The 14,844-nt window shown below is 38.8% G+C and overlaps 1 protein-coding gene and 1 long non-coding RNA gene across 2 annotated transcripts in view; one reads left to right on the forward strand and one right to left on the reverse strand.

Annotated features, from left to right (window-relative positions):
• Positions 1-6,389, forward strand: part of ACSF2 (acyl-CoA synthetase family member 2) — a 56,277-nt gene extending 49,888 nt beyond the window's left edge. Inside the window, exons 11-16 of the mRNA XM_026667396.2 lie at positions 59-166; positions 407-558; positions 2,050-2,191; positions 2,377-2,487; positions 3,926-3,994; positions 5,366-6,389. Coding sequence (XP_026523181.2) covers positions 59-166; positions 407-558; positions 2,050-2,191; positions 2,377-2,487; positions 3,926-3,994; positions 5,366-5,419 — 636 coding nt within the window. The 3' untranslated portion in view covers positions 5,420-6,389. The remainder of the gene's footprint in view (positions 1-58; positions 167-406; positions 559-2,049; positions 2,192-2,376; positions 2,488-3,925; positions 3,995-5,365) is intronic.
• LOC113412037 (uncharacterized) lies at positions 6,049-14,775 on the reverse strand. Its single transcript, XR_015747678.1, has 4 exons — positions 14,428-14,775; positions 8,674-8,786; positions 7,144-7,251; positions 6,049-6,981 (listed from the first exon to the last, which is right to left on the reverse strand). It is a non-coding gene; the product is annotated as an uncharacterized LOC113412037 (long non-coding RNA).
• Between the last annotated feature and the right edge of the window lie 69 nt (positions 14,776-14,844).

Here is a 14,844-nt window from a genome sequence, read left to right on the forward strand (position 1 = left end):
CTCCTAGTTGGTTTTGTTCCTCATTCTCACCAGTGTTTCCTTCTTTTATGGTTTGCAGGCTATATATGGAACAACGGAGAATAGCCCAGTCACTTTCATGGGCTTCCCTCAAGACAACATTGCACAGAAAACAGAGACTGTAGGATATATTTTCCCACACACAGAGGTGATTGAACCCTTTGCCACAAGTACTGGTATCACCCTTCACAGTTTCCACTTGGATCCCATCCAAATCTATACTGTACACCAGGGGAGCATGGTTGGCTGGGGACTTTTGGGAGTTGAAGTTCACATGTCTTAAAGTTGCCAAGGTTGGTCACCCTTGGTGTATACTTTGTCTTCCTCAGTTATTCTCCTTCTCCTATCATCTCCTTATTATAAGACTATGCTTTTCTCTGCATTACAGGCAAAAATTGAGCATCCTAACACAGGGGAAATCCTCCCATTAAATAGCGCAGGAGAACTTCAGATTCGAGGCTACTGTGTCATGCTGGGATATTGGGCAGATCCCAACAAAACCAAGGAAGTGTTGAATGATGAGCAATGGTACAAGACTGGGTAGGTCCACAGGAATTACTGGTTCATTGGGGAGACCTAGTGATTCTGATCATGTGATCCACAGAGATCCATCCAGTTGTTTACCATAGACTCCCCACATGCGCCAGTCAAAACTTACTCCCTGCCTCTTCCCCACTACAAATAGGAAATAAATACTTAATTTGTTTGTTAGTTGTTTAGTTAAGGAAAGCTTTTTCAGGTGGAAGGAATAGGAATGCATACACAAAACTATAATCATTATTTTATTTACTAAACATGGGAGCACTCATATTTTTATAAACGGAGACAAAGATTTTAAAAAATCTAAATAAATAGTGAACTCATTCAGAAATGGGACTTTTCTTGAGACACAAAGCTTGGCATTGTTCCTAAATTCAGTATTGGTTCTGGACGCCCAGGAGCTGGTATGGCCAGATATCCGTTTGTCCATTTTGGCGGGTGTTCCAGCTGATATCCCTTTCTGGAAAGATAAATTGATTTACAATCTACATTACAACTATCTCACATCTTACGTGTTGGCCTTCCATTCATTTCCATGTCCAATCCAAAATGCTTTATTTATTCTAAAGTGTAAAGTTAGCATATCTGAGAGATTGTTTCCTCCCGTATAAATTTATTCATATTGGCACCGAACCAGATTATGTAGAGGGTGTGGACCACATAAAAACGACCCACATTTTAAAGCGTTTTACTACAAAGCCAAGGGTAGTCCCACCCAATTTTTTTCACTGTCAACCCAATTCTTGCTGGCAGGAAACATAGATCTGGTTTCCTTGTTGCCATTTGTGAGGCAGCTGCTGACAACCAATTGATTTTTCATTCTTAAAGGCAGCAGGAAACTAGCAATCTGCAATGAATCCACGAATGGAAGGAGAAAGATTACTTTGGAACTTTGCTTAGGATTGCAAGGAAGGACAAAGGGTAAAATCTCAGCCACAGGCTGTCAAGCCATAGATGCATTTGAATGGATAGAGTTGCAACCCGCTATCATGTGGCTCTCTCCCTGTCCTATGCCCTCCATCCCTGCTAATACTCCAGAGATTTCTCAAGACCTGGTTATGTCACCAGGCTTGGGGATCCCAGGCAACTGATACTATCTTAAGATGGCTCCATTATTGACACATTCATTCTCTAGGTGTCCTTTTGCTCTTTAATATATTTCAGTGTTAATAATTATTGATTTATATATTTACAATGACAGTATTTTGATTGTTGTTTTTATTTGACTGCTTTTTGCCACCCAGAGACACTTCCAAGGACATGGATGGCAAAATTGATAATAAACAAACAAATAAATAAACAAATGCCTTGTAGGATTTAAATGATTCTTCACTTACCTGAAATAGAATTCACAGAGACCTACTTACTGCCTCCCATCTGTGTGAGAATTTTCAATAGAATAAATATTTGCAGTATAACGAATTGAAAATATAAAACTTCTAAGTAGGAAATCCGCAGAATTAGGATGGAATAACTATAATTTCATTTCAGGGACATTGCTATCCTCGATGAGTATGGCTACTGCAAGATTGTAGGTCGCTGCAAAGACATGATCATTCGAGGAGGGGAGAACATATATCCAGTAGAGCTTGAACAATTTCTACACACGCATCCTAAAATTCAAGAGGTTCAGGTGAGAAGGACAGTGAGAAAAGCCATCACACTTGGCTACTTGTCTAGATATTTAGCATCTAAAATTACATCCTGTAATAGGCACCATATATGTCCTTCAGAGAAACAGTGGAGTCAGGTAAGTCTCAAGAAAAGAAACCTAATCAATAGTCCTCTGAAGCTCAATGTCTCCCTCCATCTATTCAGGTAGTCGGTGTAAAAGATGAGCGATTTGGAGAAGAAATCTGTGCTTCCATCAGAGTGAAAGCTGGAGAGAAATGCACGGCAGATGAAATCAAGGCATTTTGCAAAGGAAAGGTAAGGACAATTAGAGGGATGGATCTGAACTGTCTTCCTCCTCTATTCCTTACCCTTGCAACTAAAGCAAGAGAGAGATCAAATCTCAGACGGAATCAGTTGTTAAGATAGGAACCCTAACTCAATGGCAAAACAGGTGTTCTGTGTCCCCAATCCAGTCCCCACTATCTCCTCCAAGGTTTTGAAAATGCTCGATGCTATGGAAAGCATCTGCTAATTAACTTCAATCATAGTAGCAAGATGGTTGGAGCAGCTCTGAAATAGAAGGGATGCCAAAAGATTCTCATCTCCTTAGAAGTATGAGAGCGTGAGACTAGCCCTGCTAGATCAAATCTGGGTCTATCTGGCAAACCTTTGTCTCACATGATACCTTACCAGATACATGCAAGAAAACCACAAATAGGCTAGCAAAGTAGCCCTCCTCCCCTATCATTGCTCCATATAGGCAATTGTTCCTGTGCCTGGAAATATCACAACTCATTGATAGATGCTCTCCCAGGAATTTATATAGCTTCCTTGTGAAGCTACCTAAATTAGAGCCAATCTATCGTGTGGCAGCATATTCCAATGGTTGATAACACACTGCATAAAATAACATTCATTCTTACTAGTTTTTCTAGTGAGTTTCATTAGGTGGCAACTATGGGAGAGACAAAACAGTCTTCCTGTTTGCTGTTTCCTTACAATACTTAATTTTATAAACCTGAATTATATTTCCTCTCTAAATTAAGTAGCTCCTACAATTGCATTTTATTTTCATAGGTTGTTGTCCAAGCTCTCTGATCAATTTGGTTGCTCTTTCTTGCACTGTCTCTAACTTCATGATATCCATCTTGAAGACATCCTCACATATTAAAAGCCAGTTCCACAGGTCTCTGCTTCACTGAGGAGTCTTTCTGTACTTTTTGAAGATGCAGTCGGAAGTGGTAGTACAAAAGACCTTCCACCTCGTAGTGCTCCCTCATGTTGCATCTGCTTGGTTTCCAGAATAAGGGTAGCATACTCCCAACTGTTCTCTCTCACACACTGAGCAGTTGTGAGGCAATCCAAGCACAAACTGATGTTAAGCATCAACTGCTATTCCAACAACATTTGGTTGAGGGCTTACTTCAGAAATAACCTACTAACCAACCCCAGTTTGGGGGACCATGAGTTTCTCATGAACGCCTCCCTAGGGGAGGAGAAATGGATGTTCAACAAACAGTAAAACTTCATTCAAGTTGCCACCAAGACTTGCTTATGGCATTGGGGCTCTGTAAGATGTGTGAAACCGCATGGGCTGTAGCAAGAATATTGGTAAGAAGCTCTATCAGCCATGATTGCTGAGCTTTCACAGAAGTTTGAGAAAAGTTTACTAAGAACCAGTCTCTTAGTCACATGGAATAACAGGCAAGCCAAAACAGATTCTGACTTTCTGAGTTTTTTTTTAAAATCACAGATTGCTCATTTCAAGATTCCTCGATACGTAGTGTTTGTGGAGGATTACCCACTCACTGTCTCAGGCAAGGTGAGTAAAGACCTTCCTTTTTGTTGCCCAGCACTCGGCTGAGTATGGTAGGACATATCTCTGTCTCAACATGCTTAATTCTTGAATTTGACGCAAGGCAACAATAGAGGAAAGTGAGAGAACTACAAGCAGTGATCCACAGGTAAATATAGTAATAGGGTTAATTTCAGGGAAAGTAAGCTACAGTATGAAGGAGTTTGAAATCCATGAAAAGGTTGGCTTGAAGAGTGATTGGAAAGAAGCACAAGAGACGAGGACTTTATTTGTGTATTGGAAAAGGCACATCTGTCTATTTGAAGCATGTGGAGCCACAAGGGAGAAAAACAAAGGAAGCAGAAACAGGTGAAGACGGAGGAACAAAGTTTATAGGCAAATATGAAAGGATAAAATGGAAGAGAGCCTAAAGAGTTTTGAAATAAAAACTGAAGACCACTAGAGGTGAGGAAGCCATTGAAGGAATATAAAATTAGGAGTCATCTGTCCAGATTGACAAATATGATATATCAGTGCCAGAATGTTGAGTTACTGTGATGGCTACCAAGATCAGAAATGGGAAATATATGGAGGCCTGGAAGTTGGGGGTCCTATTTGTGTTCAAAGAACAGGTGTAAAACAGGAAGAACTCTTTGTTGCCATCTGCTGGTGAACTGGGTCATTTAGATTTGGTAGTCTTAATGAAATCTGTTTTGTGCAACAGAGTAGCTGATATAGTTATCAGTGGTCCTCAGCAAGCAAACAGTTATCTGCGTCTGTTTGGAATGACTCAGAATTTGTAATCTAGTCTGACCTATCCCTCTTAGATCATAGAATAATACAGTTGGAAGGGGCCTTGGAGGTCTTAGATAGAACATAGAGCCTGCCCCTGTCACATGGTTCAGACTGTCCCCTCCAGGGATTGGTTGGGAGGTATGTTGAAACAAATACATGTGCCTGACAGTTCCCAACACTGTTTAAGGCTCGAGCCGTGTGTGAAGTAGCAGTAGAGCTTTCACTCAGCCTCAGTGCAGATGACACTTTGAATCCAATGCAATAGTTAATATGGTAGTGATGGTGAAGAGATAGGATGACAGCCTTTCTGGTGTTTAGAATCAATCAAGAGCTTAGCTATTGCTTTAAAATGTTGCCACTATTTCAATCAATGGTACTGATAGGGGAGAATTACACACTACAGGTACTCCAGCCAAGACTGAAAAGGGCTGTCATTGTTCACCTACTTCCAAGAGTGTCTGATTTGGGTCAGAGTTGAAGACTGATAAGAATAATGTACAAAGAGAGAAGTCTTGAAAAGAAATACATGAATATTTGTTTTGATATGTAAATCTTTCATTATATGTGTCCTCTTTTATTCCATCCTTGGTGTTGCCGATGTAGATTCAAAAATACAAACTGAGACAGCGGATGGAGAAACATCTTCAACTTGCATAGAAGGCAGGCAGCGTAAGAGATCTCCAAAAAAACATGCTGTCTGCCGCCTTCTTTTAGTTCCAAACATTTAAGAAGCTGGAAAGGATCACTGGCCTGCCTTAAGAAGCATCAAGTTCTACTGATTACCAAATCAAGCTTGCTTAAAATAGTATGCTTTTTTAAAAGTAAAAATTTAGAAAAATTAAAATGCAGTATTTCTTTAGTAGAGATAGCTTTGTGTAATGAACTCTTTTGGCAAGATCATAAGAAAGGATTGGTTCTTCTAGCTAATAGTGACCATGAGAATCTGTCCATATGATAAAACTCCACCAAATCACAGAGACCTCCATCCTGTTCATTCCTCACTTTGGGAGCAATGATTATCAGCCATCATGTTACGTAATAAAATGGGCAAGAGGTAAAATGAAAATGTAATGAATTATACATTTATAAATCTGTTCCTAACAACTTGTACAATTGAAATTTAAACTATAGATCTTCCCAATTACAGATGCAGCCAAGAGTCTTTCCCATGACAAAATGCCAGGCTCAGGAGGCAGACATTGAACTGTTTCATCCCTTAATGCTAATTAGAGGAAGTGTTTTCTGTTCCCAGTTCATATTAGAGCAATAAAATGCAAAGCAAAATGTTTTCAGACTAGATTTCTCAATTTTTTATTTCTCAATTAAAAAACAGATATTACAGAAATGTCAAACTTTCCAATGATATCAGAAATAAAAGTGCACCTGAATTGGCAAGCATTTTTTACGAGAGGATCAGGCACCTCCCAACCATGACACACTGAACTGCAGAGATTGATAAGAATTTTTCATTTTCTTCAGCTACAGTGCTCCACATCAGCTGAATTATTAATCTCTTTGTTTACAACACTGCTACTTGACTTCCATCTGTGTCTTACTCCAAATGAACTTTTTTCTTCTATTACTCAGCAGAATATTCCAAAAATGAAATAAATCTTTGAATTTTTAAGCTACCTTGTATACTTGTAGATCACCTTTATACTACAGCATACTATACATATGCTTTGTATTACAAATACTTAATCTTTAATATAAAAATATTTTATATTTTAAAAAATCTGCTTATACATACATATTTGTAGGATGTATGTATGTATAAATCTGCTTTATTTCTGTTGAAATAGAATTGGATTCCAAACATGAAAGTTCTTAATGGAACTGAGGTTTATTTATGTAGTGGGCTTTCTTGCACAAATGTTGCTCTGTTTAATAGAATGAAATTTCTTTGACAGTCCTGATTCCATTCTTAACTCTTCAGAGAAGAAATGTATGATGGCTCCTTATCAGAGGAAAATGCTGAATTCAAAATTAAGGTGGCTTTGCATTCCTTTTTGCTGAATTGTTCTTGGGAGAACCATCAGACAGAAGGTATTCAGCTGTACAATAAACAGTTGGAGAAGACCAGCAAAATGAAAGGAATTGGAGCATGTATGCTCATGATATTACTGTATAATATCTACACTTTGGTTCTTCAGCTGGGAGTGGGCTCTACCCATGGGAGCAGAATGTTACTAGTGAGATCCAAAAGAATCACTTTGCATCTAAAATACAAAATAGACAGTATATGAAGAAATCACACCTTTTGTGATAGTAGCACATTAAAAAAAATAACTTTTAATATCTTAACCAGTGCATTTTATGAAGGTTAATATAATATTGTTATTAAACATATAACATTTCTGAACTATTTAATATTTACTTACCAGAGAGGATGCTTTTCTAGTACATTCTGCAGCAATAAAAACGGTGTGGTTCCTTGACAAGGCAGGCATATTATAGCAGGAAACACAGGTAGGAAAGAGAGTATATTCCTACAAAAAAAATCCAGACAAATTAAATTATAATGAAATAAATGCATATGCACAGAGACATATAGAGTTATAGGAGATACAGATATAAATATTTATTTGGTTCATAAAATATGGACACCAAAACACTTCTAATATTGAATGGGTAAATTGTTTTTCTGGCTGACCTTCCCAATTTGGTGCTTTTTAAAATATTGGCCATTAGCTCTGGTGATTAGATGGGTAAGAACAAGGTTAGTTGGGTTTTAGCCAGCAATACTTGATGCCATTGCTGAATTAATCCATATTCTGGCTCTCAATATGTGTGCTACCTCTAAGTTACAAATTCATTAATTTTCACCCCTTTTAAATCCCTTTAAAGCATTTAACATTATTACTTAAAACATTAAACTTAACAATCCCTTTAAAACTACATAGCATATATAAATCAGATTCTGCATGGTTTCCCTTTTTAATTTCATTAAATTTTTCAAAAAAAAGGACATATTAATCTACTCATTCAAACAGTAAAACAATCCTAATCACTAAAGTTAATTCCATTTCAGCTCTCCTCCTATATCATTTCATTTATTTCAGTATATTTAATACACATACTCCATTAATTATTCCATTCATATTTAAACAAAAAAAACCAACATTCCAATCTTAAAAATATTTCAATATATCTAATATGCTTATTCCATTATTTGTTACAATTATCTCTATGCACAAAGAAGAGCATTACATTCCATTATCGAAAAATAACAATTCTGTTTTTCCATCTTATCAATCTATATGTCCCTATTTCATAACTAAAAATTTATATTACCCCTCAATACCTTGCAGAATCCCCTTTCTAAATAATAATCACCCATTATCTCTTTCTTTTAATCACTATATTAAATGTGTTTATCCCAGAGTTTCTCAAACTGCAGTACTCCAACAAGTCAGCATGAGTTTGCACAGCAAGTCAGCATGAGGAGCTAAGCCTGAAGTGAGTATAAATGGTGTTCACATTTCCTGTGCAGGCCTGATCTGATTTTTATAATTTTGTGATCCTATTCTCTTAAGTAGCTGGCGATTCAGCACAGATCACAAGCTTCAGTCTAAGGTAGGTAAACAATAAAAAAAAACGATGCTGACAATTTTACAGGATATGTCACCTTTCATATGGGAAATCAAGCAGCATGCCTCTTTTTTGATTTCCACAATTTTGTAAGGTAGGTTGGGATGAGACATGGCTGAAGTAAAATTAGCTAGTTCACACTGCACTACAGCAGGCTTAATATTAAATTAAATCCAACTCTCCCCCCAAATTAAACTCCCTCCTTCCATCCAAGAAAAACTTCTGGTGCTGCTCCCATTCATCACACGTCCACTTGTACATCACTGCAGCCTTCACCAGTCACCTTCCCTTTACAAATTGATAATGATTTTGAAACTTACCTGAAGAAACAGGATAGAAATCCCCTGGATAACCTATATACTGTGTAGAAATTGTCTGACTCGCTGCTCCTGTGGTTCTGGTTCTTCCCGTTGCAGCATCCTCTTTTATAACCCTCGTCCAGAAAAAAGAGAATCTCCAGTCTCCCCTAAATCAGCACGATTTCAATATGTGTCAGCAATTAGTCACTCCTGTATGTCAAATCAGATCTCATCTTGCAGGAATGCCTTTATTTCCAAATATATGACAAGTTTACATCCTAAAAAAACACAAAGATTTTTCTCAAGTTTATTCCATATAAGGTCATATACACTTCCTATTCTCTGCAATGGAATGGTGTCTGCTCTCGATGTGGTTATGGTAGCCATTGGGTGACACAGAGGACAGGAAGGATTTACACACGATCCATATTTTCTCTTCCTCATTTTAGGTTTATGCAGAAAGCACCCTTGAGAATGAGAATATTGTGGGGCTTTCATGAATACTGAGAACAACGGAGTGCTAATTCATCAAAAGTTCTCTCTAGCTTTGAGCTGTAGATTCAATTCTACAATACTATAAAAAGTTATTAGCATCTCAACCCTTACTATGGTGCTTCAGACGTACTTCATAAAAGGTGCTCTGGGACATTAACGTAAGACCTATCTGCCTTGCTTTAAAGCAGCCTCATCCATTCTTGGGAACAGCAACGGAATCCTAGGAAGAAACACAGCTGCTTTAAAAAGCTGTAGAATTGGAATAGAATCCAAAGCTCTGCACAGCCCTATTACAGAGAACATCAGAGCTAGGGCCCTTTGCAAGGGCTTGGGAAGAAGGATGTGAAAAATATCAAGATGGCAAGATGACCTTGCAATCAAAACCTGTATCTAAAAAAACAGGTGAGGTTTCCATCTCCTGGCAGCAATCATCACCTTGACTTTTGTTAACATCTTCTGCAGACTTACCCAACATTTTTGTTTATATCAAGACAGCAATTAGAACATTACATGGATGTGTGGTTCTTCCTTATAGTACTTCCTATACCTGTGAGACAAACATGTCATAGAAATCTCTTTTTTCTACCACATTTACATTTCCTTTGGGCCATTCCCAGCCTGTATCTCAGGCTGCTTAAAACTGTGCTTAGCTGTTTCACTTCTGAAATAGTGTTTCCTCTTATCCCAATAGCAATGGTCCCTTTGTGTAGAGAGATGGGGAATTAGAAAAGCAGTTTCAAGCATCTGTTGGCAAACCTTGGACCCAATGAAGGAGTAGATTTGTTTAACTATTCATACTTGTCCTTTTAAGTTCAGGGACCAAACTTTAAAACCAACATATTAGTTTCCTTTGAACCTTTAGTCTGTTAAACTATTAAATCAAATTATTCATGAATAACTAGAAATAAGTCTCTTATCTTTAGCATACTTTCCAAAGAATACTACATCCCGGTTCAGAAAAAGCCCAGCAGGTAAGAGACACAGAAAGGTTGTTGCAAGCAGAGGCATCTCAGAGACTTAATGACTTGAGGGAACTTAATGAAGTTCCCTCAACTCCTGTTCATAATCCACCAACTTCAATGATGGTGAGACAGACACCTCTAAGTATCATCTCAATTTGTCCCATCCTGTTTTAAGAAGGGTGATTGTTGATTGCTTTCCTGCCAGCGGTGAAACCTCCTTACCTTAACTTAGCCTGCAATAAATAAGTAAAAATAGAACATATTTAAGCCAGGACATGGTCCCTAAAATTATGTGTAATGAATGTGAAAGGGACACCCCATAGCATTAAAACCTGGTTTAATGCAGAAATTCATGATGACAACAGCATAGGCATCCCAGGATTTCAGATATTTAGATCAGACAGAATTGAAGAGACATCAGGTAAAACAAAGGGTGGAGGATTATGTTTATATATCAACAACAGTGGTCCCAGGATATAACTATAATATATAAATTCTTTGATCTTTACATATCAACTGCAAGCCTTTTTATTCTCCACTTGAGTTCTCATTTCTCCTAAAGCTGTGTATGTTCCTCCACAAGCTTGTGTAAACAAGGCATTACGAAGCCAAACACCCAGATTCCCTTCCCATCATTTTAGGAGATTTCAATCAAGCAAATTTAAGGAAGGAGCTCCCAAAATATTTCCAGCATGTCAACTGTCCCACCAGAGGCAAAAATACTTTAGACCACTACTACACAACAGCAAAAGATGCTTATAGGTCTTTACCATGAGCACCTGTCTTCAGACGAAGACTTAAATCCATGAAACAACAATTAAATCAGTGAGGACTTGGACTGATGAGGCAAAGCTGAAGCTTCAGGCTTGCCTGGATTGCACTGATTGGAATATTTTTGAAAATACCTCTGCAGACCTAAATGAGCTCACAGATACTGTAACATCAAATGTCAGTTCTGCGATATGTATATATACACTTATGTGTACCAACAAGGAACCTGCAAATATATAGTAACAATAAACCTTGGTTCACAGCTAAACTTAAGCAGCTACGTCGTTCCAAAGAGGAAGCCTACAGAAAAGGTGACAGAATGTCATACAATCAGGCCAGAAATGTATTAACAAGAGAGTTCAGAGCAGCAAAAAGAAGCTACTCTGAAAAGTTAAGGAATCAGTTCTCAACAAATGAACCAGCAAACATGTGGAAAACTCTTAAAAACCTCACTGGCTACAGCAAACCTTCTTCCCAGGCAGAAGGAAATCAACAACTAGCAGATGACCTGAATGTGTTTTACTGCAGGTTTGAAAGGAAACTACAGCTACCTATCTCCACAACCCACATCTCAAACACACCAACAACAGCCAAGCCTCCTACAACTGACCCTAACCCATTGGGTTCGCAACCTCTGGTGATCACAGAAAAAGAAGTGCAAGATCTATTTCACGGACAAAAGCCTGGAAAAGCATCAGGGCCAGACAAGATAACTCCTTCTTGCTTAAATGTCTGTGCTGTCCAATTGGCCTGAATCTTCACCCGAATCTTCAATAAATCACTAGAGATGTGCTATGTTCCTTCTTGCTTCAAAAACTCTACTATCATCCCAGTGCCAAAGAAGCCCTCCATCGGGGAACTGAACAAACCAGTTACTCTAACATCTGTAGTTATGAAAACCTTTGAAAGGCTAGTGCTGTCCCACCTAAAAACCATCACGGATCCGCTGTTAAATCCCATTGCATACCGAGCAAATATATTGACAGATGATGCTGTTAATATGGCTCTGCACTGCATCCTACAACACCTTGAATCTCCAAATACCTATGCAAGGGTCTTCTTTGTAGACATCGATACCATTATTCCAGACATTCTTCTAACTAAACTAAACCAGCTAGCGGTATCTGAACACACTTGTAAGTGGATCATAAACTTCCTAACAGACAGGAAGCAGCAGGTGAGGCTAGGCAGAATCACACCCGATAACTGTACAATCAGCATAGGGCCCCCCCAAGGATGTGTGCTTTCTCCACTTCTCTTCTCCCTGTATACCAATGACTGCATCTCAAACGATCCATCTGTTAAAATACTGAAGTTTGCAGATGACACAACAGTGATTGGTCTCATTCGGGGACGACGATGAATCTGCATAGACAGGAGGTTGTGCAACTTGCCTTGTGGTGTAACCGGAACAATCTGGAACTGAACACACTCAAAACCATAGAAATGGTGGTAGGTTTTAGGAAAAACCCTCCCATACTACCACCTCTTACAATACTAGACAACACAGTATCAACAGTAGAGACCTTCAAATTTCTAGGTTCTATCATATCACAAGACCTAAAATGGGCACCTAACATCAAAAACGTCATCAAAAAAGCACAACAAAGAATGTTCTTTCTGCGCCAACTCAGAAAGCACAAACTGCCCAAGGAGCTGCTGATACAGTTCTACAGAGGAATTACTGAGTCTATCATCTGCACCTCTATAACTGTCTGGTTTGGTTCTGCAACCCAACAAGATAGACACAGACTCCAGAGGGTAATTAGGACTACAGAAAAAACAATTACTACCAACCTGCCTTCAATCGAGGACCTGTATACTGCATGAGTCAAAAAGAAGGCTGTGAAAATATTTATAGACCTCTCACATCCTGGACATAAACTGTTTCAACTCCTACCCTCAAAACGATGCTGTAGAGCACTGCACACCAGAACAACTAGACACAAGGAGTTTTTTCCCGAATGCCATCACTCTGCTAAACAAATAATTCCCTCAACACTGTTCAACTATTTACCAAGTGTACACTACTATTTCTGTTAATCTTCTCATCACTCCTTATCACCCATCCCCTCCCACTTGTGACTGTATGACTGTAACGTTGTCGCTTGTATCCTTATGATGTATATTGACTGTTTCTAATATGATTTGATTGCTTATTGTACCCTATGACTATTAAGTGTTGTACCTTATGATTCTTGACTCTTGACGAATGTATCTTTTCTTTTATGTACACTGAAAGCATTTGCACCAAGACAAATTCCTTGTGTGTCCAATCATACTTGGCCAATAAAGAATTCTATTCTGTTCTGTTCTATTCTACTCTACTCTACTCTATTTAACTACCGTAGCAGCCACACATTTAAAACATGTAACAGCATACCCTACTGCATTTTTGCTCTCAGAGTTCAGCTTCTATCTAGTCCACCATCTGGGTTTTTTTTCTTTTATCTTGATTATCGTTGACAAAAGCTCTTATATTAAATATTCTGATTTGGTGACAGTTCTATCAACCAGAAGTAATATACTTCGTTCAGCTGGTATCAGTTTATCAGTCGCCATCCAGTGCTTGGGTGGTGTAACTGTAAACTTGATTCAAGAGTTCACTTCTTTATACCAAAACATCAAGTCTGGTATCACCGTTTCTGACCTGTATATTTTATGAAAAGGTGCAAGTTTTCACCAGTTATAGCTCACTTCATCAGATGCACAGATGTCTTTTAATAAAATGTTAGTGAAAAAAAGTGGTATCATACATCTGATTTTTTTTGCCACCAGAGACTAATAGGACTCTCTTAATACCAAGAAATCTTAATCAAATTCAATACATTACTATAAAAGTCACCTTGTGACGAGATGGGCAGCCAACAAATTTAATAAATAAGGCTGTCACAAACATACCTTATAATCCACCTATTTTGACATATGCATGAAATAAAAACCATGGATGCGATTATTCAGACTTTTATTTTATACTATTACTGTTTTCTGTCTCTATTCCATGGTCAACTCACTGAATTCCCCATCAGTGAAAAGCAAGAAGTCTGAGCTGTTTACACTTGCTTTCAAAGAGCAACAAATCCGTTGTTCCCTCTAATTTGAAATGCAAATGGGCACCTGTGACGGGCATCTGCTGACACAAGGGATTTTAACTCCACCTCACAAAGAAAACTGGTCTGCAAATCACACAGGTTGCAAATATCTGGCCCAGGGGTGCTATTTAATCCCCTTCCCCTCCTCCCATTTTCTGTAATATCATGCCTAAATTCTGAACATTAAAAAAAACTTTGTCAATAAATAAGCAGATTTTGAATTTAGAGCCCCCAAATTGATCAACACAGCACCACAATGCTTTATTGGTCAAGTGGTGGGGGAACTGTGCAAAAGGTGGGGAAACAGATTAAGCATGGGGAAATTCATGGAGAAACAGGCATTCCGGGAAGATTGCAACCCTGTGGTCTTTGTGAAAAGGGGGCTGCAGGGAGGGATTTGTGGTTTGGGTGGAGGGAATAAAAAGTTGAAGGAATGTATTCCTCGGGGTGCCTACCTGCTAGCCAACCGAACGTATTTTACATGCAATAAACTGCTTCACTTCGTGACTCTGTCAATGTCTGACTCGTGAGCCTGTTTCTCACACGTCTGAATGCTGATCTTTGCATCATCACCGGGATGCTGCAAAGATCATAAGGGTGAAAAACGTAAGTCACATTTTTCAGTGCCATCGTAACTTTGAACGGTCACTAAACGAACTGCTGTAAGTCGGGGACGACCTGTCCTGCTAGGCTTTAGAAGAGAAGCGGTGGAGAACTCGAGTTCAGAAGAAACACGCGTGGACCTCAACACAGCCGAAGCTTCTCCTCCCCTCACCCATTCTCCCTTCCCCCCCCCCGAAGAGGCGGGTCTTATTTTCCCTCCCCTCCCTGACGATGCCAGAACTGCAGCAGCTGCCCGGAGTGGAAGCGGC

The sequence above is a fragment of the Notechis scutatus genome, chromosome 2 (genome assembly GCF_049901735.1).
Source record: "Notechis scutatus isolate UNSWTSFEM ecotype Mainland chromosome 2, rNotScu1.2, whole genome shotgun sequence".
Lineage (NCBI taxonomy): Eukaryota > Metazoa > Chordata > Lepidosauria > Squamata > Elapidae > Notechis > Notechis scutatus.